This window comes from Aquila chrysaetos, chromosome 10, assembly GCF_900496995.4.
Source record: "Aquila chrysaetos chrysaetos chromosome 10, bAquChr1.4, whole genome shotgun sequence".
NCBI classification, from domain to species: Eukaryota; Metazoa; Chordata; class Aves; order Accipitriformes; family Accipitridae; genus Aquila; species Aquila chrysaetos.
In genome coordinates this window covers 28,257,078-28,283,450 of record NC_044013.1, presented here as the reverse complement: position 1 = coordinate 28,283,450, position 26,373 = coordinate 28,257,078, and the positions used below count along the sequence as shown (strand labels likewise).

Below are 26,373 nucleotides of genomic sequence, written 5' to 3'. Positions count from 1 at the left end.
TGTACTGTCAGCCTTGTTCAAAAAGTCCACTAACACTGCTTGGTTAAACACCCTTTGAGATTGTCCAGACTTCAGGGCTTGCTACAGCTCTCCTAGCATTCCCCCTCCTCCAGCAGAGGAGAGATGAGGATATCTCCTACCAGGATGGAGCAGTTTTTATTCCAGACTCTTCTGGGCCTAAAGAAACCTGTGGGATACTTCCCCTAAATAAATTAAAGTGTAATAGCAGCAGGAATTATACAAAAGCTTGTGTTTCTAAGGTGATTAAGAACCATTTGAGTAGAATGATGGGAATCTGTTTCCCATGGGGAAGAAACACAGGAGCAGCCTGAGCCATTGAGTCAATCTATTTGAAGCAAATTTTTGCCATTTGCCAGCGCTGGCTGCTTGCCAGCATTGGCATTATGACAAGAAGCATCTCTGGTTTACAAAAAAAAACCAACACAAGCACACTTTGTAAAGCACCTTGCTCTCCAGGTTTATACAAAAATGGACACGATGACAGGAAACATGCAACTTGTGAAAGGGAAGGTGAAAACAACTCCTGAAGACAGATTCTTAATCCAAAGGAAATGGCTTGGAAGTCTAATGAGTTTGTAGAAAACACAAACAAGTCTTACTATAAAGTGCTAGAGTCCCAACAATCCAAATTAAATGACTGGTAGATGCAAATTAAAGAACTAAGTACAACTCCCTGAAAGCACTCACCAACAGCCTTTAGAAATCAGGGTAAACAACTGGAAAAACATAGTCAGGAGTGATTCTATGCATCAAACCCAAAATTCTTAAGCCTCAGGTAATCAACTGGCAGCCACTGAGCCAACACACTCCGTGCAGAAATGACTACTCCCCAAGCAGGTAGAGCATTTAACAGCAGCAATTGGCACTGCTTAGTCAACCAGCAGACCACACTGCAGCAACTTTCAGCTGACCAAAGCTCTGCTCAGCGTGGGTCCTCAAGGGAAGCACAGAAACACACTCCTCTTGATGACCATCTCAGATGCTGAGAAGGACACTCAAGGAGTAATTTCAACAAGAAGATAACGTGGAATCATGTAAAAGTTGTTCTTATTTTCTCCCCCATTCATCAAGTCACGAGCCAAGCCTTTGCAGGCAATATGAACTCAAGTATCAGACATTTGCAAAGGGCATGACACCTGTTTATGTTTTACGACTTGCAACCACACCACAATGCCACCACCATGTCCTAGAGTTTGGGCCTGTAGGAGATCCAAAGCAGGCAAGCAGGGATGCTGGTGAGCAGCAAAAAGTACTAGGCAGCATCTACAGGCAACATTAAGTCCCCCGTGGCTGCAGGTCCAAACTGGACTCCTACGCCAGTTGATGATTCAGCCCAACACAAAGGATTGCTCCTGGATCAGGCTTAAAGTAGTTGTTTCATCAAGAGGGGGGGGGGGGGGGAAATAATCACCTGCACAGATCTATGGCATCAGCCCAAAACTGTAAATAACCTCCCAGGGGAATGAAAGGCCACTGCAAGCCTCTCTTTACTGCTGGAAGGGCCAGAGACATTTCCTCAGCCTGTCTTCTCCAAATGCGTAACACCTGCACAAACACAACTCTTGCATCCTCTGCGCTCTTGCTAAAAGACAGCAAAAATAAAAGCAATCACATACATCAGTTACTAAACTGCTGGCTTGTATGTAGCTGATGAAATGCACACAAAGAAGATTTTCTGGTGGCAAGAAGCAAGAATGAGACCATCTGGAAAATGGGACATGAATATTCTGACAAAATCCTCAAGTTTTAGCACAGAAGCAGTTTAAAAAGGTTTATCCTTGGATAATAGAAGCGTACTACTACCATCAGAGATCTGTCCAACTGATCAGCTCCAGAGGAAAAAAAAAATTTAAAAAAAAAAAAAAAAAAAAATCTTTTCACTCTCATTTATGATGGTGAAGACATTGAAGATGCAGCTAAACCACACAGGCCACATAGAGCATATCCCAATTAATCTTCCGCCTTACCACATCTGCAGTCATTTCAAAATTGCCCTTTTAGGAAGGGCCTCATGCCAACAGCAAACTGCAAAGCATCCATGAATCTATGGCTCTGAACGTGCTCATGACACTGAGAACAGCAAGATACTTCTGTGCGTACGAAGAGGAGCTCTATGTGCACCCTCCAAACACAACAATACTCTCAGCTGCTCATTTTCATTAGTTAGCACTTCCATCTTTTTTATTAGTGACTTTCATACAAAAGAAAGTGTCCCCTGTGGGCCATCAAAGCAAATACTAAACTGTGGTCTCCAATGCATCTGCTTTCCTAATTATATGCGAAATACGATCTCTTCGCCTCACAGGTAGCTTTTCTGAAGCTACACACCGAGCTTTCAGGCACAGACAAGCAAGCATGTGACGGCTCAGAAGCTCTCGGTGATGAGAGAAGTCTGATTTGGTGAGATAGCACTTGTACGGGATAGTCACAGATTTGCTGGAAGCAGCCGATGTAATTCTGCATCTGTGTCCTTTCCTTGGAAAGTTTCAGCTTCACTTAAAAACATTGACCATCCAAACCAAAGAAGCGTAACACAGACATACTGACACTATTCCTTCTTTGAAAGTTATCCGACTGCTCTGAAGCTCATTTTCCTTCAAAAGGGAGGCTCCCCAGCCAGACACAGTCTCTTCCAAAACCTGCCACATCCAACTCCACATATTGAGCAATTGCCCCAATAGTGTTAATTCCTCAAGGAATTTTCAGTCACCTTTTTTATTTATAGACTTAACCATGTGTGACATACTGAGTTTACAACATTGTCCTGGTTTCAGCTGGGACAGAGTTAACCATCTTCCTAGTAGCTGGTAGGTGCTATGTTTTGAGTTCAGTATGCCAAGAATGTTGATAACACTGATGTTTTCAGTTGTTGCTAAGTAATGTTTAGACTAAAGTCAAGGATTTTTCAGCTTCTCATGCCCAGCCAGCGAGAAAGCTGGAGGGGCACAAGAAGTTGGCACAGGACACAGCCAGGGCACCTGACCCAAACTGGCTAACGGGGTATTCCATACCATGGGACATCCCATTTAGTATAGGAACTGGGGAGTGGGGGCGGGGAATCGCCGCTTGGGGACTAACTGGGTGTCGATCAGCGGGTGGTGAGCAATTGCGCTACACATCATTTGCACATTCCAATCCTTTTATTATTACTGTTGTCATTTTATTAGTGTTATCATTATCATTATTAGTTTCTTCTTTTCTGTTCTATTAAACCATTCTTATCTCAACCCATGAGTTTTACTTCTTTTTCCGATTTTCTCCCCCATCCCACTGGGTGGGGGGGAGTGAGTGAGCGGCTGCATGGTGCTTAGCTGCTGGCTGGGGTTAAACCACGACAAACATGCAGACAAAACTTAGAACCAACTTTGCCAAAGGATTTCAAAAACAAGTAAACTCTTGCTGAGCACACAGGTCTGATAGACAAGAGGCTGCTACTTAGGAGGCACCTGCCATTCTGCAATGCAGAGGTGGATTTCCCTGCTCAGAGTTATAACTGGAAATGATTGACTCTAGGAAGAAGGAGTAAGTTTATTTGAAGGCAGATTCACTCAACATGTTATTAACAGCTCTGTTCCCTCATATTAGGAACTTTTCCCCAATCCAACCCTGGGGTTTAGATATGAACCACTCAGATGGGTTTTCTGACCACATATAATTTGTTTATGCCAGAAAACCATTTAATTAATACTGAGTCATGATCACAGCAATACAGGAGACTTCTACCCCATGGTATAGTACATGGCCAGGCTGTTCCCATTTTCGATAAGCCTCAACCATTTCAGCTCCTTAATTCTAATGACAGATTGTTCTTTTCCCATCTGCCACTTCCCTCCCCCTGTGCTAGGGGAGAAATTAGACACCAAAGGCAGAGCATACTCTGCTCTTCAGCTTTCAGTAACCCCTGAAGATAGATGTACATGACTGACTGAGGCATTACTTATTCCCAAACTACATATTTTTTATATATATATATATGTATTTACACTCACACACACACTTATATATTTATACATCTAAATGAAAAAAGTATAAACATTAAAGGACATATTTGTGGAAAGATAAGTACTGAATGATATTTTAAAGAGTAAAATTACTCCTGAACAAAAAAAGACATAAAAGTTCATGTAATATGCCCATAGAGAAGCAATACTTCTGCTACTGGGTGGTCAACTGAAGACAGCCTTCACATACACATACAGGAGTAGAAATGCCTATGTCAATGTTTTTCATCTGGCCTGATGAAAATACCTATCCCTATGTTTTTCATCTGGCATGAAAAAAACTCCAGAAATTAAGTAGTTGGTACAATCCCTGTCTTGAACACAACTCTTTCTGATCCTCACTTGCACAAATACTCGGTTCAGATTCAGACCTTGTCACAACGGTCCAAGGCATGGGTCAGAACAGGCAATTGTTTTTGACTCCATCACGAGCTGCCTTTGCTACAAACGATAGCTGTTGGCTGTACAGTGCAGGATTTCTCTTTGCAAACCCATAACAGGGCTGCATGAGACAAAAACAGTCACATGGAAAGCTAGGAAAAAGCCCTGGGTTGCTTTCCTCATCTTCACACATTCCCCCAGAAGCAATGAAGGTTTGCTTCCCTACTTACCTTGCTGTTGCAGTTTGTAGTCTGTGGAGTATGCCTTGCCTATGATATTCCACACAGGCCTCAGACAACCGAAAAGTCCCTCAAGAAACCCACCACTCCCACTGCCTGATCTGTTGAACTGGACTTTAACATCATCCGTTCCACTGTTGGTCTCTCCATCCATAGCGTTCCTGTTGCCCTGAGGAATGGCTGTTTCAGACTCATCCTGCTCTCGCAGCTGCAGCACACTGTTCTCAAATTGGTCCCTAGAGTCCTCGCTGATGCTGGTCAGCACTGCTGCAGTGACCGGGCTGCTCATGTTCTCGATGAGGTCTGCCTGCAGCAAGCCCTTCTCACGCACATCCTCTATGAGCTCAGGGGACGGGTGGTTTCCAGCAGGTGCATGTTCATCATGTAACCTACTAAAGTCTTTATCTTCACAGAAAGCTTTGCTGATCGAGTTTGGAGAGGAAGACAAGCTCAGGCGCTCCTGAGTACTGGCCATGATGCCGTGAGTGTGCATCAAGGAGACGGTCCAAGTTGGTACTTAGAGAATTAGTACAACAGAATTCAGATGTGACACATGGACCCAGTACCTGAAATGAGAGGAAAAAGAACTTTCAAATTTTTATTTAAGTATTTTCACTACATACACTTTCAGAGGCAAGCTGATAATTAACTAGACATTCCAGACAACTGCTGATACTTAGTAAATAATTACTGCCCTAGAAGAAGCAAATAAATTATTCCAACAGAAACTCCACTCACACAGTACTCTCAATAACCTACTGCAGGAATTGCCCAGTAAACAAACACCACAAATTTTAAACAAAAGTCTAAAGGTCAAAACTGTGAAAGATTCTTTGCAGCAAAGAAGTGTTTCTTCATGGTTACTATAGCATTTATCAGACTGAAGCTGACCCTCCCCAGGTGTTGCCCAGCTCAGGTATGGTTTGAGTCCAGTCACTGTTTCTGGGTCTGGCACAGCCCACAAGATCAGGATTCCTTGCAAACCCTTGAGACAAGTCATTAGAGAAACAAAGCACAAGCAACACCAGGTACCTTGAGTCCACCAAGGGATGGTTTGTAGCTGCTCCCTCAGAGCCCCACCCAGTTGTGACCATCCTGGTCCTTTAGTGACCATCCTGGACCTGGACCAAAGTGACCATCCTTTGATCCTTTCAAGTTCAAGGTAGCAAGATATGTTACATTCTCTAACCGTGTACATGTCACCCTCATAAACAACTTACAGTGCTTCACAGGAACTGTATACCCTCCACTCTGACCCCCCTCCTTCCACAAAGAGCATCTCCTCCCACTGCTCTGCTTTCCCCCTGCATGAAGTTCCTGGTAGTCTGCATATAAATTCAGATCTGGTGACCCTTTTTAAAAGTCCCCCCTCTTGCTACATGCTCTACTGAAAGACATTTTTCCACAATCCGGCATAGTGCCATCTTCCTACAGAGCCAGGCCGACAGCCAGGGGTCGTGCTGCGATAGCTGCCCACTGCCGAAGCACTTTTCTGGGGTAGAGCTGCTTCTGAAACAAGAGTCTTTAACTTTGTGCCAGAAGTAATTAAGCGCATTCAGCCTGCAACACAGAACAAAGTGGAATTTTAAATTTCATATGAAGTTGGGGGGGACGAGGGGGGGGTGGCGCAATGTCATTAACAGAAACTATTTTGTTAAAAAGTAAGATCAGTTACACTGGGTGCAAAGTCCCAGGCTCTGCAAACAGACACTGAAAGGAAGAAAGAGGTGGCCAGGTAGCACACAGCCAATCAAAAGGGAACAGCTCAGTCCCAGAACTTCTCAAGATGAGGTCATTACAGAGAAGAGAGATAAGACCTTCAGCCTGGTGTAGGAAAAGCTCATGCCCTGGGCTTCAGCCCTTCTCCAACAGCAGAAGCAGCAAATGGGAACAGCCAGGAGCCTGTTTTACCTTCCTGTACTTCCGCCTGATCACATGGCATATGCATAAAAGCTTTATTAGAAGAACATTATTTAGGTTGTAAACTTTGTTCTTTAAAAGAAAGCAAAATAGCAAGTAAGCCAAAAATTGCAGCAAAGTCCATACTAGTAAAGAAGCTGAATTAGACTTGTACGGGAAGCTCAAGCATTGGTTATTCCTGACCTACCTGTGACCAGCCTTACAATGACTGATTCCCCAGCATGGGAAGCTATAGGGTGACTGCAGTAGTATGGTTACTAGCCCTAGTAGTTGTTATATGATCACAGATTTCGTTGAAGATATAAAGAAGAAAAGGCAAAAGTTTCAAACCTGAACATAATTCCAGAAAAATAGCAAAACAACTCCAATTCAGCATACCTGGGCACTGCTGACCCTGCTCATTTCCAAAAGTCTGAGAGAGACAAGTGATTCTTTAAACAAAAGCAAAATATGACCAGTGTTCCTACAGAGGAATCTGCTTTTCATTAACACAGCATATTAAGCAATGTAAATAAAACATCAGTCAGTTTCCCCTGCAAGAAACCCTAGAATAAGAGCCAAAACAAGAATCTGAGGTAACGGTGTCCCAAAGTATCACAAATTTAAACAATGGGAAGCGCATTAAGGATAAATCAGACTTGGAGGATAAAATTGTTTTGCTGTTACGTGACTCCCAGAGTACACTAATATAGTCTAGGATTTTGCTTTTACCTTTCTATGTAGTTTTCTGACTTCGGAATGCTTGATTGTGTAGATTTAACACAGCTTTTCCCATACATATTTCATATTTTCCTAGTTTCTACATGGATTATCAGCATCATATGTGACTCCTCTCCCCATGCATTTCTCAGTATTGCCTGGCAAGTTAAGCCACTCTCTTCCATCCTGCTGCTGAAGCACCACAACATATACACATTATGCTGCTAATAACTACTAGACCGCCCTGACCCTCAGTTCACTTCTACTCAGATATTATTTGCCCTCGAGACACCTGCAGCCTCCCACCACGACTGGGGCTCAATACAGCAGACAGTGTAAGTGTACACAGAGAATCCCTTCTTTTTTGATCTCAATAAAAAGATGAAGTTCAGGCAAGCCGCATGCATTTTCTGTTCTGTATAGTAAGCTGATCACAGAATCACAGGCATATTGGCTGCAAAGGACCTCTGGAAGTTAGCAGATTCAACCTCCCTCCTACCTGCAGCAGGGCTACCACAACACAGCTCAGCCATGGCTACAATAACCCAGCCAAGAACAAACCCCCAGATTCAAGGACATCAGGCCTGTCTTACCAGATCAAACTGCCTTCTCCAAGACTTAGATGTTTCAAATTAAAAAAAGCCTTTAAGCACAGCGCCCTACCATCTTATGTGCTGCTGTATCTGCTTCATGGGGACAGGAGGCATGCAAAAGTTACTAAATTATTTTCAAACTGGCACAATACAGCCTTATTTAGGTACTTACATAAGCAGCCTGATTTTTCAGAGGTGTAGTGAACTCATTGTTTTCAGAGCATGAGACGCAGCATTTATTTCAAAACAACTTTGTATCAAGCCAACTTGAAGTAAAGTGGTCAAGATATATTGGTGGGGGGTAGAAGGCAGTTTCTGCCACAATGCATCAATGCTGACTTGTTGGGGGAATGAATTTTTTTAATTATCTTATATTATAGTAAATTCTGCAATGTGCAACCTCTTGCTTTAGCAAAATTAAATTTAACACAGACAAATTAGGTTGTCTTTGACCTTGCCATCTCTTCAAACAAGGGATGAAGAGCATTTTTCAGGCTTTATCGTCATGCCTCCCCTATTCTTTTGGTCAAAGTACCAAAGATATGGCTGAGATTCTTCATGTTGAACTCTTCCCAATATAAGAAATCTTAGTTTCATTCAAAGAAAAACATTTTCTTGAAAGTTTGAAGTTTCATTATATATAGACTGTTTGCCATTTGGGGGTTTACAATCTATATGTGCCTCCTTAACTTTAACAGTGAAGAGCATAGTCAAGCAGTGTTCTGTTTCTATCTTAGTGATGAAGACTGCTACAGCAGAAGCAAGTCAAAAGCTGAAAGCTCTGTGTGTGTAGGAGGATCGTGTGTATATTTAAGATACTCAGATTTCACAAAGTGCTGCTGCAAAAGCAGACTTTAAGAGAGACCCTCTGATTTGAACTATTTTGATGAGTTCATGCAATCCGCAGCTAACAAATTTATTTTACATCTATAAGGAAACTTGAGGCTCAGTGTAATTTTGTATGACCACAACTTCTTGTAAATTATTCCATTTCCATGCAAAGCATTTTTCCAGGCAAAATCCCACCATGCTCAGACAAAAGGATCACAAGGTGCACCTCTTGCAGGAAGAGTGAGACTGCACCTCAACATGTCAGACAGCCCAAACTGCAGTTTAAAACTATTAGAAAAGTGACAGTTCACCCGAATCAGCACCAGAGCAGGCGAATCAGTTATCACAAGGCATGCTCTCACGTTGCCCAATACTGTGCCTGCTCCTGGAAACATCAGTCTAGTAAGTGTTCTCACACACACACACACACACAGAGCAACCAAAGCACGCAGCTGCCTATACAAGCCCAGTATTTATGAGAGTGTCAAAGCAATGGTCAGGTTTGAAGACATGGTGGAGTTAAACAAATGCCTTGCGTGGACCATAATGGAAGTTTCTCCATTAAAGAACTGTGCTAAAAATAGAGTAGCAAATCACAATGCCAGATACTGCATACAAACAAAATGTTAGTATGCTGTAAAGGTTGCCTAAGTACAAAGCAGTCACCACTCAGTTTCCTAACAGCACAAATGTCTAGTAAGATTAAGTTAGTTTCCTTGAAGCACTATTTCCTATATTACCCAGTCAAGCATATTCTATGCTTGCACTTCCAATATACAAAGGAAATAAAAGCAACTGTCTGATGTGCATTTAAGGGCTGAAAAAGAGTAGCTGGCAGAAACTAGCAGGCTGATACATGGCAAATATCAAGGACAGAAGAGATTCCCATCCATATGACTACTTACATTCAAGCCCTGGAGTTCCCTTGCTTTCTCCTGGTACTCATTGTGATTTCCTTCCGGCTACATTAGGTACAGCAAGGTAACTACACCTTTCTGCACTGATAACACGACTGCAATTTATATGCGTATCATCTCAAGACTAGTGCAATACTCCTGGCTTGGGACAATACTTTAAAATGTTCTAGAATGTAACAACAATGCAAAACGCATGCTTATAAAGAAAGCATAGTTATCTTGCTACACATATGTTGCATATTTGAGTTCTCCTGCCCCTTGTGATTATCTCTCAGTTTCTACATGGAATTTTTACAACAGGTTGATACACAGTCCTCTCCCATCTCTTGACCTTCCACACTGTACAACTTCAGCACAGGAAAGTACTGAGAGTTGCGGAGTTGGCAAGTACCAGAGTTTTGGCTGCCACTTCTGACCTTTGGGGTTTGAAATCACATGATTTTATTATGCAGGATTCCAACAAAGTTTTTTTTTCCTGGTCTCCTGGTGAGGAAAATGCTGTATGAGTGGATCAGATACTCCTTTTATGCTGCACTTTTATGGTTTTACATTACTTGGAATATATGTTTGTGTTTTGCATGGTTGTTTTGAACACAAACTGTTAACAGAGAATGAGTTATACATCATCAAAATGCAACCTCTCTGTTTTCATGGGTTTTGTTTTGGGTTGGTTTGTGGTTTTTTTTAAGTCACATTATTCAGAGAAAGGAACTGCAAACAAACATATCCTGAAGTTTCACCCAGAATTGCTCTGCCTGCCTTTCCCTTCTCCAGGGGAAAAAAAAAAAAAACCACCCAACCAAAAAAACCCCAAAAAACCACCACACCTCTATTTTGTTAGGTTTTCAAAAAAGAAACTATGCTATTAAGCTAGCCCATATTAACTCAGTGCAGTCTATCCCATGTTATGGGCAAATCTAACTATGGAATAGCCCAAGGCAAAAGCTTGGGGTTTTTTAAGCAATCAATCTCTTTCTCAAGATACACTGCTCCTTCAAGGAAGCATGTTTCTTCCACATCACAACATACATCCCATCTTACACCTGCATGAATGCTCAGCCACAATCCAGACTTATTTTTAAATATTACAATTATGACATTGCCAAAACATAATTAATTCCTGATAAAACAGTTGAAAATTCTTCATCTGATCCACTTGAGATTTTCTGACTGTCACTGCAACAGCTCTGAACACATTTATGCATGTACCCTAACTTACTCTACAAGAAAACAGCAGATTCGTCTAGGAAAACTGAAGTGGTGAAACACTGGCGGTTTTGTGCTTTACCCTGTTCTTCCTGGTTGTCAGATAAATACTACACTACTTCTGTACCTCCTGCAGTAATATATACTGGAATATATACTTTTAATTCCTTTCTCCAGTAAATATTTGGATGCCACTTCAACATTAAAACAACTAACTTTTGCATAAATCATCACCTGGGCTATGTGGTAGCAATTGCTTAGGATTCACAACTATCATGATCATTCTAAAATGTTAAGAGAATGTTTTAACACAGCCATGGGCATTAAGCACGTGAGACCACAGACATGTAACTATGTTGTACGTAGCTATGTCCATATTATCACAACAGAAGCTTGAACTCATGTGTCTGCTGATTTAAGTTAGCCTTTATTCAATATATTCAGTTTATCCTAAAACAGGGACATGTCATTTTTGGCAAAAGTGATTTTGCAGTTGTTATATACTTTTGTCTGTCGCTGTATCCGTAAGAAAGAGAACTCCATTTAGCTTTTTGGTCTGAACCCTTTCTGACAATGACAAAAATAGTATGGTATACCAGCCAAGAAATATTCATAATGGCTGAATTCAAGCTCCATGCATAGAGCCAGCTGGAGGTTTACTATGCACCTTATATATTCCAACTAAGCCTGTCAGAGTAGAAATAAGTGCCACCTAGACTGCAGCATAAGAAGAAACCATACCACACCAGAATGACAGGTTCATCTATCCCCATTTCCTGTCTCCAAGGATCTGCAGGCAGCAAAACCTCACCAGTGCAATGCCACCCAGTTCCCCATGATCTGCAGCTCACTGACTTTCTCCATCAGCAGCACACAGTGGTATTTTTCTATTCTATAGCCCACAAAGTATTTTTCCTGTGCAAATGCGTCAAAGAATTTTTTTAACCAGAACACTTTGGCAACCACTAATCTGTCGCAAGGAGTTTTGTAGCTTAACTGTATGTTGCACAAGGGAACACCAACTATTCTTCACTTTGCATCTCTCATCTAATTCCTTTCTTCGAACAACCAGTTGTTCACTGTTTCAGTGACACCTGAACCCTATTTATCTTCTTAATGCCAGCTGTGATTTTATGAACTATCTCATCCTCCACTCCAACACCTTTTTTCATGTCTCAAAATTCCCCCTCTACCTTCTCATTCACTGTATGAAAGCTGCTCTGTATCTTTGATCATGTCTCTACATCTTTTCCATTTCTCCTACATCACCTTAGAGCTGGGGGAGTAAGACCATAGAGAGAATGCCCCATGTGGGCACACCACAGAAATTAACAAAGGCATAATGATCATTGTTGTTCTTCGTTCTTTCCTAACTATTCCTCTAATGCTATCCAGTGTCTAAGCATGCTTCAGGATGCTGAGCTAACTTCCATGGGTCTCTTACAACCTTAAGATCTCATTCTTGAGCAGTATAAGCTAGGTCAGAGCCTAATCCTATATACAGGATGATTAGGTACAATTTAATCTTCACAACACTAAATTTGACTGACATTTTACCATCCAAGTTCACAAAAGCCTTTCGGTACTCTCCACAATTGGCTTACATGTTTACTATCCTGAACACCTTACTTCTGTAGTCTCACAGCCTAAATGCTCTTGCTTCAGAATATTCCTAAATAGTCTGGATAAGGGAAGAAAAGGTAGAAAGAGTATGAGTAGTGCAATCTCCAAAGCAGAGTCGTATGACAACTCCTTTAAGAGAAAAATGTTTCAACATTACTGTCTATTTATCCCTACTCTTATTTCATATCATTTAACCAATCATTTGTCTACAAGATGGGCATCCCTGCCATTTTATAGCTGTTTAGTTTCTTTAAGAGTCTCTGGTAAGTATTGTTGCCAAAATCCCAACAGATTTTATCAACCAGATCCCCTTTTCTGACATGCTCCTGACTGCTCCAGAGAAATTTAATAGATTCCCAAGGCATTACTTCACCTTAAAAGAACAGTGTTGACTCTTATCCCCACATGAAATTTGTGGATCTGCACTGGCTTTCAGCATAGGAATGAATTTCTACCTCCACAAACACTAGACAAATATTTAACTAGGAACTCCTTCAACATAAGGTCACAAATTTGTTGGGGGGTGGAGAAATGCCTGATTTGGAAAAAGAAATCAAGCATCCACTTCTTTTTTTGGCACAAGGAACAAAGAAAAAAAAAAAACATCTTTGTGAGCAAGGCAGACAAAGAGCAAATCCACCCTCCCCTGTATTCAGGGAGACCTCTTCAGCTGATTTCAATGAAAGCGAGATTGGATCCTGTTTCACCTGCTAGCCAACTTTGCAAAGCACAGTTTGTGAAATAAGCAGCTTACATAACTGCATATTTTCAGCACTACATACATAAATGCTTCCTCTATCCTGTATAAGGTATTTTTGGATCTGCTAAAATGCTACTGTGTTCTTCCAGGGCTTTGCATTCTTCTGCTCAGAAATTGCATAATCTGATGCCATAGGAAATAAGTGATGTTGCATAATGATTCTTATATTCACTGCAGGATTTTGGTACTACACGTTTCTGTTGCAAAGCAGCCCTTCTCTGTGTTTCTGAATTGAGGTCCTCAGTTTTTGAAGAAAGGATAATCTATCAGCCACCTGCCTTTGGGGGGTAGGGATGGCAATAACAAACCAAGAACCATCTTGTACCATACCATTACAAGAATTTCACTTCACAAAAATCAGTTTTAACTTTGTATGCCCATTTGCTACTTATGTTTTCCCTCACTCTGGTTGTTTGTGTGTCTTGAGCTACGTGCATACGTTAAACACCAGAAGTTTCATATACAGTGTTCTGACATCTAATTGGCCACTGATACCCTCCATCACAGGCTCATCAATACTATTGTAAAACATTCAGCTGGTATAAAAGACAGACTAAACGCTGATTAGCCTTTTATACTACTGAATTACTATTGGAATCTGTCTTAGACAAAAATCTAGAAATGACCTTAAGTTACACTCTTCTCTTTCATCTTTCCAGCTGTCTTCATAGTATGAAACAACTTTTAAAACCTGGTCACAGACTTCAGGTTCTCCTCTACTCCTTCAGAATTCTGCACTTTTTTCTTACCTCATTAAAGATCCATGCTATATTACTAAGTAAGAATAACAGATTAAAGGATTTAAATTCAAATATTTTACAACCGCAAAAACCAGGAAAATCTCAAAGTTAAGTTCACAGATGCCTTACAGCCTCTTTGACATTGCCACATGAAGCCATTAAAATGTTCCAATACTACCAATGAACAGTATCTTGTAATATCCCCCACTTACAGAACTGAAACATATTTTCCTCCAAGGAGTAGAGTTAAGATTAATTAATGTCTGAAATATCTTTGAGGACTAAGATCAATATCAAAGTGCTATTTTCAGGAATCCAGTGAATGAATCAAACTCTCACCTTAATTTGTGTGAGGCATCAGACTGCTCTCCGGTAAATTCACTCACACGCTTGTTCGTATTTTTGTAGTAGATACCAATTACCCAATATTTGCAAAGCACATTTGGCATGTAAAAGCTATACACACAAACTTCTCAGCACTAATAGCTTACATGCTTCATACCCAGTATCAAAGTAACTGAACAACTACTCATGAAAGTACAAAGACTACTGGGGTACATGTACAGGCCAGAGGCAATGCTCTGGCCTCTATCAACACGACACTAGGTACCAGAATGTGTGCACCGGATGGGAAGGGGAAGGGGACACTTGAAATCCAGCTGGCAGATCTCTCAGATGAGTGATGACAGTAGTACTAAGTTGTATTTAGCAAGCACCATATAGGAGCAAAGAGGATTACTCCTCAATAGAGAAGCAAGCACAATGACTTGCTCAGGAGCCTCTATTAAGCCTGTATTACAGACACAGTGTAAGGGGTTAGAGCAACATCCCAGAGGTGTGATCCTATTCTTAGGCCACTAGAGCTTTACGTGATGGTAGCGCGATCAAGACAGCACACACAACACACAGTCACAGACTGAAGAACCATAGAAAAGCCTCCAGAGGCCTGACAGGACACGTGCCATCTAAAACCCTGCAGAGACCTTCCAAAGGAGCACCCAGCCCCTTGGTTCATCCCTACTAGATCACTTTTTGGCTACAGTTGATAAACGAACATTTGAGAATCTCCTCAGGCGCATAAGGATGGTGAAGTTAGATTTTCTGTGTTTCAGCAGAAAAGTCGCAGCTGTGCAGCTGCATTACTGATTTTGGTGTCCTCCAGAAGGTAACAGAGTAACGGGCTGAGGACAGGAAAGGACAAACATCCTAGGAATGAAGAAAATGTCCACACAGAGAGACCTCCATTCCTCAAGCCCACTATGCTGGAAAAAGTCCAGCCTCCCACCCACACCCCGCCAGGTCTTTCTCCTTCCTTCCCTCACAGCACCTCTCATGCTGAGGTAGTGCTGCTCCAGAAGAAACAGCACAAACAATTACAGGTTCACCGGAGGATTACAAAACCCGTGTACTTTATGCAGAAAAATCTGCATTCACCCTGGCCCACACCCAACTGTTGCTAATGCCTTTGAACCCACTCCAACGACCAACTTCTCAGTTGAAGTTGTAAACAGGGAAAGAGGACAGAGGTCAAAATGCATGTTGAGTATTTATAGGGGTGGGAGTAAGTACACACAGTGTTTCTGCTCCCAGCCCACCTCAGTATTTCTGCTGCAGCTGCCAACTTGCTATTCAATCCAAAGTAGTAAGTAGTTTAGGTGAAATATTTACTCCCCTCCTCCCCAAGACATGAGAGTGATTTGCTGTAATTTCACAAAAAGAGCAGCCTACAAAAGCCTAAGCCCCTACACGGGGCATATTTGCCAAGGAAGAATAAAAAAAAAAGTCCCATAAGCTGGCCAGGGCTTGCTGAAGTGCCAAACTCCTGAAAGCTTCAGCCTCTTCTGAGGATGCAGAGGTAACATTTGCCTCAATTGACTCATTCTGATTCAGTTATGGCTGAGAAACTCACTGAAAGTTGTAAAAGCAGTAACTCTGCTGCTGTCTTCCTCCAAACACAGGATCTCAGGTGAGAGCTTGGCTAAAATGTTCTATACACGGCAAGGTTCAGGCTCCTTCCCTTGCTTACTCTGGCCCCCAGGACCAGAGCTGAAGAGGAACCTTCACTGATTTTAAATCTGTTCATGCAGTCAATGTCAGACTTCTTTTATTTTTACATATAAAAGCTTTACTTTAAAACTCTGCCATTTTGAGAAGTCCTACTATTTGAAATCCACGCCACACATCCTGACTGCAGAAAGCCTAGAATGGGTACCAGATACAAACAACTCCAGTCTAATCAGTCACCATCTCACATTTGGTGTAAAAAAGTCATAAGAAAACAGGAAATACTATAAAACCTTTCTTATCCTGCCACTGCTTAGAGCAGAACCGTATTTTAATAACTATTAATTGGGAAATGGCTTACCTATGAAGAGATTTTCAAATAAATCATTACTCAATTTTCTGATCCACCGGAGATAAGCTACTTATCAAATCTTTACAATAGGAGACAAAAGAGGAAGGTTAAAAATGTAACCCAAAAAAAACCCAAACCTTTTTAAACACAAGTTCATGTATAGCTGAGAAGCGGTAAGAGTCCCTACCATATATTCTATGCTAGAAGTTATTTGCTAATTCCAGGCACAGTGGTCAAAATGAATGCCAGCTATAAATTTAACTATCATGCAGCAGGGGACAAAGAGAAATCTGAGTGATAGGGCCATTCTAGATCAAAGAATCACACTGGAGGCCCAAAATACAGGAAACAAAACTGGTGTTAGAGCAAAACAAACAAACCAACCAACCCACTACATCAAAATCATGATTTATTTGTTTTTCACAGCCGAAGTCTGTTACAGAAACAGAGGTTCAAAGGGTTGTCTCTCTCTAGAAACAAAAACCCGCATACATTTGGGGACACAACAAAAAGGATAGTAACAAAAACTTTTAAACTGATGACAACTTAACCTCCACATTCTAGGATATCCCAACATGTCTGTGGCTACACACACAGCAGTTACTGTGAAAAGTGCCCACATTTGTGAGTCAGACCAGCTGAATCTCATTTCACTCATCCATTTGGTTTTTATTTCAAATATTTTCATATTTTCTCCCTCAAAATTATCGATCAAAATATGTCCCTCCAGTTTCTTCTATTGAACAGACTGCCTATTGGTAAAATCAGTATACCCAAACACACAGGCCTGATGTCATCTTTCTCCAGATCAACTTAAAATACTCAATTTTTCATTTACTTGAGAAACATGTGGCTTGATATGATTAAGCTATTGCAGTACCTAAACCACCCCCCAAAACAAAAATAAAGAGCAGCTCCACTCATTTCATTGGGAGAAAACATGACATCATGCCCCATTCAGGTAAGCAAGAATATGACAAATCTTGCCCCAGTGAACAGTATCGTTAATTGCAATGGTACTCCCAGCTTCCTCATCTATTAGGAAAATGAGGGGTAAAAATCATGTGTTCAGCACAACAGAGACAGCTCAAACTGCTATTTTCAAAAATAAAGGAACAAATTCCTACCCGGCTGATAGAAAGAAAAACACATCTCTTCATCTCAAAAATAAAATTAAATCAGGTATTACTGTAACACAACAGAAGAATTGTTTGATTAGCTCACAAGGAAAAAAAAAAAATTACAATTGCCTAGAAGGCAAAAAAATACAATTCTGCTTCTTTATACTATCTCTACTAATTCTTATGTCATTCCCTGTATATTGCATATATATCCATTCTCCATTGCCATTCCCTTCCCCTTTAAAAGGGGGGCACAAGAAGATAACGTGCAAAATTGCAACTGAAAAATGTCTAGCACACCGACAAGCAAAAGGACAGGCCAGCTATCAGATTTATATGCAGTGATGGATAAATTAAGGTTTCACATTTCCTCTTCCCTTCTCTCAGCATCATTTTTTCAGCCCTTTCACATCACAAATGCAACATCCATCTGTCCTTCTGAAATAAATGGCGAAAGGGTAACACTGACCATTAAACACACACACACACACACACACACACAAACACCCACGCTTCAAAAAAGGACATTTCCATCTGAATACTTACAAGGATTAAGATTTCCTATGTGATGCTCCATTTTCTTGTTTTAAAAAGATGGAAGGCAAAAAAAAAAAAAGGAAGTGTTGCAAAATAAAAGGAAATTCCACCCACACAATCCTGCAGCCTGCTGCAAAGAAGCACAGAAGCATGCTGACGTCACGGATTCATGAATGGATGTAAATCGGGCTGTTTCGAGATTCGACGGCGCTAGCTGGGGCTGCGCACCACGAGAGGGAGAGGGGAACAGGGGGGTAGCCAATCCGCGTGGGCACCGCTGGCCACCTTCTGCCAGCAAAAATCTGGGCATCGAACAGCCCGAGCCCACCGCCGAAAGGCCAGCCCGCGAGGCTCCCCTGCCAGCTGGGAAGGCTGCACGCCTCTGTACTATGTGTGCAAGGCAGCGGAGAGGACACTGAAAACAATTTGTTAGTAACTGAAGTGAAGCTGTTGGGTAAAATGGCATCACTGCTGCCATTCCACGGAGAGTACCGGGCGAGGACATCCTCTAATGCCTTCGAGTCATCGCTCCAGCGAGTTTCTGCCCCTCCATACAGCTTGGATAACAACAGCATATCAAATAACAGCCATCTGTTATATGAATCAAATGTATTTAGTAATCAGAAAAGGAGTTTATCATCTCTCTGGCTTCTTTCAGGATTACAAACCTTGGGTATTATTATTAAAATAACTAAATATAAGCATGTACTGGAAGGAAGCTGCAGGGAGAACAATAGGAGGCTTGTATTTGATTAGTGATGCAAAAGCACCAACAAAATAAAAATAGGAGCACTAACAAAATCACGCATTGAGCTCTCATCAAACATTCCCAACAGCGGGCAGACAAGCTCACAATGTCAGAAACATTCAGAAACAAAAATCAGAGCACGCATAGTTTCAAACTTGCAGCTACGTAACAAACGGTGGGCACAACATCCATGTATCACAGCCTACCAGCCATTTTCATTTCATTTTCAATTCCGTGCCAACGAATATACTTAATTCTGCATACCAGATGCAAGGACACAGGGCATCACTTCGGACACCCAAATAGATGGCAATGTCCTGGTGAACGCAGGCAAGAGTGGCTATGATTAACTTGGACCTGGACAGGGGAAGAGCACAAGTTTTGCCTTATTTTTGTATATTTGAAATATGAGGGAAAGAGTAGAGGGATGAGCATAGCCAGGAATTAAGGTCAAGGTCTGAAGGAAAACCTAGGCTGTAAACTACGCAATTACACCATCTCAGGGTTTACCAGAATTCATCAATTTGGTCTCTAAAACGCCTAAACAATCTGTAGCCTCCAAATTATTAAGGCCAGAATTTCCATATCTTCACCACCACTTTTCCTAGCAAGGAGGATGCAGTTATGCCAAAATAGGATGTCCCAAAACTTACTCTGGTGAAGCACATCTTAAGAATGTCTGAGAGAATCCCACCTTTCCTTATGGAAACTAGGTAACATCCCAAAATAAACCAGGGCTGGATGTAACAACAATGTGGATCTGGGTTTAGAAACCAAGGATTTTGTGCTACTTGATATCATGTGAGCCAGCACCACTGACACTAGCTTGTGGACAGAGGAGAAGGGCGGGATGCAAAAGCCTTTCTGGAGGCTAATAACAGCCATACCTACAGCACAAAACTTACATTAAAATGTACTTATATGAGGGGATAGGTAGGTTTCTGCATGTATTAAGACAGCAATTTGGTTTTTTATGCATCTTTGACATGGATCAAGGAACGGACAGCCAGGGCAGTACAGCCAGTTCTTCTCCAGTCCTGTTACGCCAAAAAACAGCGTTTGGGAGTCATTGGACTTCCACATCTGCTTCTCAGCATATCTTACTTGTACCATAGCATATTATTAGATATTATCACTCCATCAAAGAGTTCCAATGATAGGAATGTATTAGTATGCTCTGAATTCAACAGCAGCCAAATAAATTGAGCTTTGATTTTGGACTTCAGTTTTTGAATTGAGCTTTACAAAGCTGGCCAGAGAAAATTAAAATGAATGCAAATTTCTTGTTACCTACTTTCAAGATCAAAGGAAGCGCAAGTTAACTTTTGCTGAAGAAATAGCTATTCTTTAAGAGCTAAAAGTGACAAAACACAAAGCATGAGATTTCTACCCAGACAATGCAACCGCTGCAGATTGAGCACTACCATACACAAGAAGCAGGAGTGGAAGTATGGTGAGAGACACCTCTTCTTCAAAGGCATCATTTTGTGTCATGATTTCAAACCCCAGTTGCATTAGGTTACTTAGTACTCAGACCTGCTCTGACTCCCTGCCTTTCCTTCCCCTTCAGAGCCCAACACTCTGCTTTACAGCCAACATCACCACCATGGTACAAAACCAACAGCTTCCAAATTTCCCTGGCATTTTCAAAACAAACAAAAATGTTAATTGACTCTCTTACCCTAAAGAAAAAAGGGATAAATTCAGGAACTAGAAGGGGGAGCACGGTACCACATGCAAGAAGTAGAAGAAAAGGAGAAATACTGCTAAAGAATGAAAAAAGTCAAAATAAAAATAGAAAGGAAAATAATTTTCAGAGGTTTCCAAGGGTTAATTGCAGTGACATTTTAAAAAAACACCCAGCAGGGAAAATATGTAGGAACAAAACCCCAGGAAGACTCCAATAGAGGAAAAGAGTTTGCACATACAAATTAAGATCATCTTCTCCATGGTGACTTGGTTCAGCATACCAACACTCAATTTCATCTACATCTCAACAGCTCAGGTGAAAATATTCAAACACAGAGGTCCTGAATTTAATGCAGGATAACTACCTTAACTCATTATGAAAAAGAAAAAACAATCATTGGCCTAAAATTGATGGCTGTTGCAAGATTATGTTGGTAGCCAAATAACAGCATTAGAAAACAGGATGGTTGCAACCAGTTACATATTTTAATAGTACACATTAGCTCTTTTGATGCATCAGTGGTGAGTAACTAAGTTGATCAATACTAGAAAAATAAATTATTTTCCTCCTTCTCAGACAAAAACACTGGTAAAAGCAGGGAACTCTGTGAAGTATCAGATGCCCAAACACGATTCTATGGATAAGTTTAGTTCAGTATTAATGTGAAAACAGAAAAAAAAAAAAAAAGTACAAAGTAAAACAAGGGTATAAGATAGTAAAAAAAACAAAGTTCACAAGGGACCATAAAAGTGCTAGGGAAAAGTTCACAGGTAGCAGGATTTCTGAAAGGATATATGAGTAACGAAGTAACTAGACTGCTAGAAGACATAGGCAAAACTGGTGGTAATGGGTGCAAAAAGGAAAGTTAGAAGTATTTAAAAAATATCTGTTCCCCATATTTGAAAAAGATAATTAAGTACTTTCAAGCCAATTAGTAACTAATAGGAATGTTATACAGCATCTGCTAGGCATAACATTTCAAGTTGGCACATCATATTAATTTGAGCCCAGTCCTAAAATAATCATTTAATAAGTTCTCCAACCCTGTGACCTTCAATTTTAATAAATTGGAAAACTACTAAAATTGCAGAAGACTGAGAATAATAATATTATGCCAATATTCAAAAATAGCATACGTTTGCTATTTATAAGCCTTGGTAACTTGATGCTGATCTTGGGCAAAAATCCCAACACAACCTGTGATTGGAAAGGATGGTTCTGCTGCATCGGACCAAAGGCGCATTCATCCCAGTGTCCTGTCTCTAACGGTGGCCAATAAGAGACACGGAAGCAGAAAATCAAAGCAAATGCCTAATACCTCTTGTGGCATATTCCACTAACAAAAGCAGAAAATTAGAAAAGAGATGAAAGTGACTCAAAGGCTGATTTCATAATTATACATCGATAAGGCTGTTCATAAATTTACTCGGCACACACTTGGAAGTACAAGAGGGACTCCACTGTGAAAACCTTCTACCTGGATGAATAAATAGGTGAAGTGAAACAGCAAATGATTCTCTAACAGGAGAAAGCCTAGACAAATATTTGCATAGATAAGATGGCAGAGGGACATTTTATTGTCAGGTTCTAAAATCTGTGAAATCTTTGATCCACTCTTCCAACCCTATAGGCATACATTCCTCTTCTGAATGTCCTAATCTTCAGCAGTGGGGTGGGTGACAGGAAGGAAGGGGAAAAAAAAAAAAAACAACCAACTCATACTTAAACCATCAGATCTTCAGGCTTTTAACCAGAATCTCCCCAGATCTGAGGCTCTGAGAAGTCCTCCCTGCAAAGGCAGATGAATGGGACTGCAATTTGACAGGACCAGCACCAAGAGCTAGGAGCTGAGAAGCATGACCGAAGGAAAAAAAAGTCACTCAAAGAGAAAAAGCCCAAAAGTGGGACATGTGCAATGCCATGAGAACAGGTGAGCTGCAATTTGAGTCAGGGGCCCTAATTACAAGCCCTGTTTTGAAAGAGAGTCTCTTTACAACAGGACAGCCACAGTGATTTCAGACCCTGTTCCTGCCTCGCTGCTTGTGTGGCAGCTGCTAAGCCACCCCAGCCCAGACCCAGCTGGAAGACAAGTCCCACGCCGATTAAGGGGTTGCCCTTGGGGTAGGATAAAGCTAGGGTGTACATTTTGGTGACCAAGTTGGTGCTACACAGGCAATATGGCTATCCCTGGAACAAGGCTCAGACCCTCTCAGATCAGAAACGTCAGAGCTGCCTCTGCTCACAAAACAGCATCATTAGTGAGCCACAGTGAGACATTTAGGTTTGCTTAAACATGAAAGCAGAGAGCTGGAGATGGCTACAAACTCATAGATACGCAGTACCCTTAGAGAAAGCTACCCATATCATCAAGCGTCTACCCAAAAGCTAGTCAAACTCACAAACACTTGTACCACCACAGTACAGTCTTCACATGAAAAGTGCTACCAACTTCTGTTACCAAAGCAAGGCTTCTTACAGCAAAACCATCCTCCATACAGTTGCCAGTTGTTTTTTTCACTGACTGCGCTCTGCAAGATACTACGGGTAGGAGTACATAAGACTATATGATGACTTCCTTTAACCTTGTATTGTCTTTAGCAACACTCCAGGAACTGAAAAAAAAAAAAAAAATAAAAGACACTAAAGGCACAGAAAGACAATGACAAGACAATATGCATTATGTCTTCCCCTGTTTAAGCCTGAGGCTGGTATGGATTCTTCTTTAAGGAGTTTCTGGGTGGTGTTCCCATCAAGCCTACTCTTTCCAGATGAGTCCTGCCTTTCAGGCTCCTCACCACGATAAAAGTCTGTGTAGTTTTAGGAGAAGGTATGCCACTACAACATTAAGAACATGCACTGATGAGCCTGGGGAAGTTCAAAAGACTACCTTTGCAGATTTTTGTGTTCCTGAAGTAAGACGGCCAAGCTCCTTAGAAATAATGAGAAGCTCTGGAACTCCATCAGCAAAGAAAACACTGCTACAGGAGAAACTTTAGAGCCCATTTCCTTGCTGCTAAAAAGGCAGTTAATGCAGCAAGTGAACAACAGCCCTCCCAGATTTACAGTCATGGTGGCCAGCTGACAGGAAGCACAGAGGGGACACGTGAAGCAGAACGTGCACATAGACACCACCCTTGTGTCTGGGGAAGCTGCTAACTAAGGTCTTCCTCCTTGGAGGAACTCTCTGCCACCTGGAACTACATGGACTCAGGCTACATCCTTTCCCTTAGTCAGGGGTATGTAAGGGCACTTGTGTTTATCTCTTTCCAAGCTGCCCATCTGTTTGTACAAAACCTGTAGGAATTTTGTTATCTTAAAACTTCCATCTCTAACATGCACTTGAAATCAGACAATGGGTTGTAAAATTACCAAGGAGAGGATGAACAAACAGGAAGTCAGCCTAAATACAGATAGTCAGGAGTAGGGTAAAACAACTAAAGAGATGAAAATGTGTTTATTTGCTGGTTTTTTCCTCCAGAAATCGTTTGCAGAAACCCTTAGCAGAGGCCATGTGAGAAAAGCAGATCTATTTGTTCAGGGAAACAGTGACAAAATAATATTCCTCCCAGAGAACATGCCAAAATGAAGTCTTCCATAACAATAATTAACTCTAATAGAACTGCCAGCAGTGAGAAATTCTGCCAAAAAAAAGGTAAAAATAAGTATGTATTATTAGCAGTTACAAGGGACACTTTTAAAGCCAACTGAGCTACAGTCACCTTTTCTCCTCCAGGTTAGGAGCCTGCAAAAGAAATGAGACACCTGACAACGAAGCCTCTGTATTAGTGCCATGTGGAAAGCAAAGTCCTATAATTTATGTTATTCCCACAAAAAGGCACATTCCCACAAAAAGGCACGCATAAATGGGAAGCTATTGCAGGGAAGAATTAATGAAACTGGAGAAGTGATTTTAAAAAGTGGTACAATTCCCCAAGGTCAAGTTTTGTTCAGAGGAAAAAAGTCACCTGCACAAATATAGAAACAACTGCTGAGCAGCTGTTCTGTAGATAAGGATTTGGGATAGAGAGGATCACAGACTGAGCACAAATTATAAATATCAAGTTGTCACAAACAAGGCAACTTCTATCCATTGACAGAAGCACAAATTCCCAAATTCCCAATCTACTCAGTTTTGATAAAGCCTTTGGTAAAGTCCATTTTTGGGTCAGGCTTGTCAAAAAAGAGAGAAACCATGCCAGAACTAAAAGAAAAGACAGTTAATAAGGTGATCTACGAGGGATGAGTGAGCTGGTTGTTCACTCATTGTTCATTGAGGTTGTTCAATCTGAACAGAGTAAAAAGTAAAGCTAAGATTAAGTTATGATATATTTCTATTAAATACAGAAACAGTTTCTGCAAAGAAAGAGGAAAGCTATATTCCACATCTATGGTGAGCAGAAAAAGCAATGGACTCAAACTGCAACAAGAAAAATTTACTTGGGCCATCAGAAGAAATTTTCTAAATGGTAAGCATACTGAAGCACCAGGCCAAGGAAGTTACGTTGCTTCCTAAATTAGGAGGTAAAGGGGAAAAAAAAAAAATCGCCTCACAAGAATTGTTCAGCAATAGTGATGATCCTTTGATGCAAAGGGTCAAGATGATCTTCTGCAACCTTTCAGGCCTCTTCTATGAAGACACTGAAGTACTGAAAGCTTTGCAGCAAGACCAGAAGCTAAAAAATTAATCTGATCTTTTGCAGTATGAGGTCTTGCCAAATAAAATCTTTCCATCCTTGTTACTGTTATACAACCTCTCTGAGGAATATTATTCAGATTTCTACCAAAAAAACCTATAAAAACTGCTGAAATCCCATTAAGACAGCAGAATTCAAGGATTTATAAGTTAGAGACTGCCAGAATAAGGCACTATATTTAGTACTAACAGTTTTCTCTGTAGTACTGTGATAAAGTTCCTTCAAGAACAGTGGATCAGCCCTATGTAAATATTCTCAAGACAAATAAAACCTGCTCAGCATCTTCCTCCCAGACTAGCATCAGTCATGAAGCTATTAGTAGCTTTTTCTTTAAAGCTTACTGCTTTTTTTTTTTCTCCTCTCTCCCAAGAGACGACTTCTGTTCCCCCGCTGCTAAATGCAGACCCTGGAAGAGTCCTCTTGATCTGTCTGAGGTATCACGACACAGAATTACTCACTTCATGAAGAGTTATGACAACACTTTAAATAGTTACAATCATGATTAAGAGATTTTTGGTCCAGAATATTTGGATTGAGAACATTAAACTTGTCAGCGGTGGTGATTTTGATCCTTGTTTTCAAGCACAATGTTGGACAATGCAGTATGATGTTGAGGGCACCACAAAGCAGGACACTCTCAAGAGATGCTGTATGGCATACCAAATATTTGCTTTCTGAATTAAGTCATAGAGCTGACCTTAAGGGACAACCAAAAATTAAACAGCCTTCATCAAAAGGGCACATAAAAGTTAGCCAATGTCCTAATACTCCAACTCAATCAAACCATCAGCTTTGTATTTCACAGGGTTTTCCCATCCAGGGAAAATAAGCACCACGTTAGTAAATTCAAGTCATGGCTAAGAGAGAAAGAATGACAGCCATGTTCAAAAAACATGTCAGCTGAAGCATTAACCCTGGGACCTTCCAGGACAACTCCTTCACAAGTGTTTTATAACCTATAGTCCTCCATAAGCAGAGTAAAAAAGGTGACTGTGCTTCCCTTCAAGCAGAGAGATGTGAGCCTGCTCAAACTCCAATTTACCCCTTATTAGTAAGGAAAGGTATACAGAAAGTGCTTGTATACTTTTCACAAAAGATATAATATACTGGAGGAAAAAAACATGACAGACTACATGATGAGAAGCTTGCCTGGTTCACTTGCTCTCCCATTACATGCCATCTGTAAATGTCATAGTCCCCCTTAGGAGCTGTACTTTCTATCCTTAAGCCACCTCTATTACACTACTACTATGCATACAGCACTCCAATAGAGAGTGCCTTGTCTATTAACTGAAA

At 40.9% G+C, this 26,373-nt stretch overlaps 1 protein-coding gene across 4 annotated transcripts in view; it reads right to left on the bottom strand.

Moving 5' to 3' along the window:
• The window catches only part of MAP3K13 (mitogen-activated protein kinase kinase kinase 13), an 82,064-nt gene that overhangs the window by 23,704 nt on the left and 31,987 nt on the right, over window positions 1–26,373 (bottom strand). For 3 of the 4 annotated variants that reach the window (XM_030029370.1, XM_030029371.2, XM_041127031.1), the window contains exon 4: window positions 4,634–5,208. In XM_030029370.1, coding sequence (XP_029885230.1) covers window positions 4,634–5,135 — 502 coding nt within the window. In that variant the 5' untranslated portion in view covers window positions 5,136–5,208. Of the gene's footprint in view, window positions 1–4,633; window positions 5,209–17,954; window positions 18,380–26,373 lie in introns of those variants that run through there. The other variant, XM_030029372.2, reaches the window with a different exon arrangement.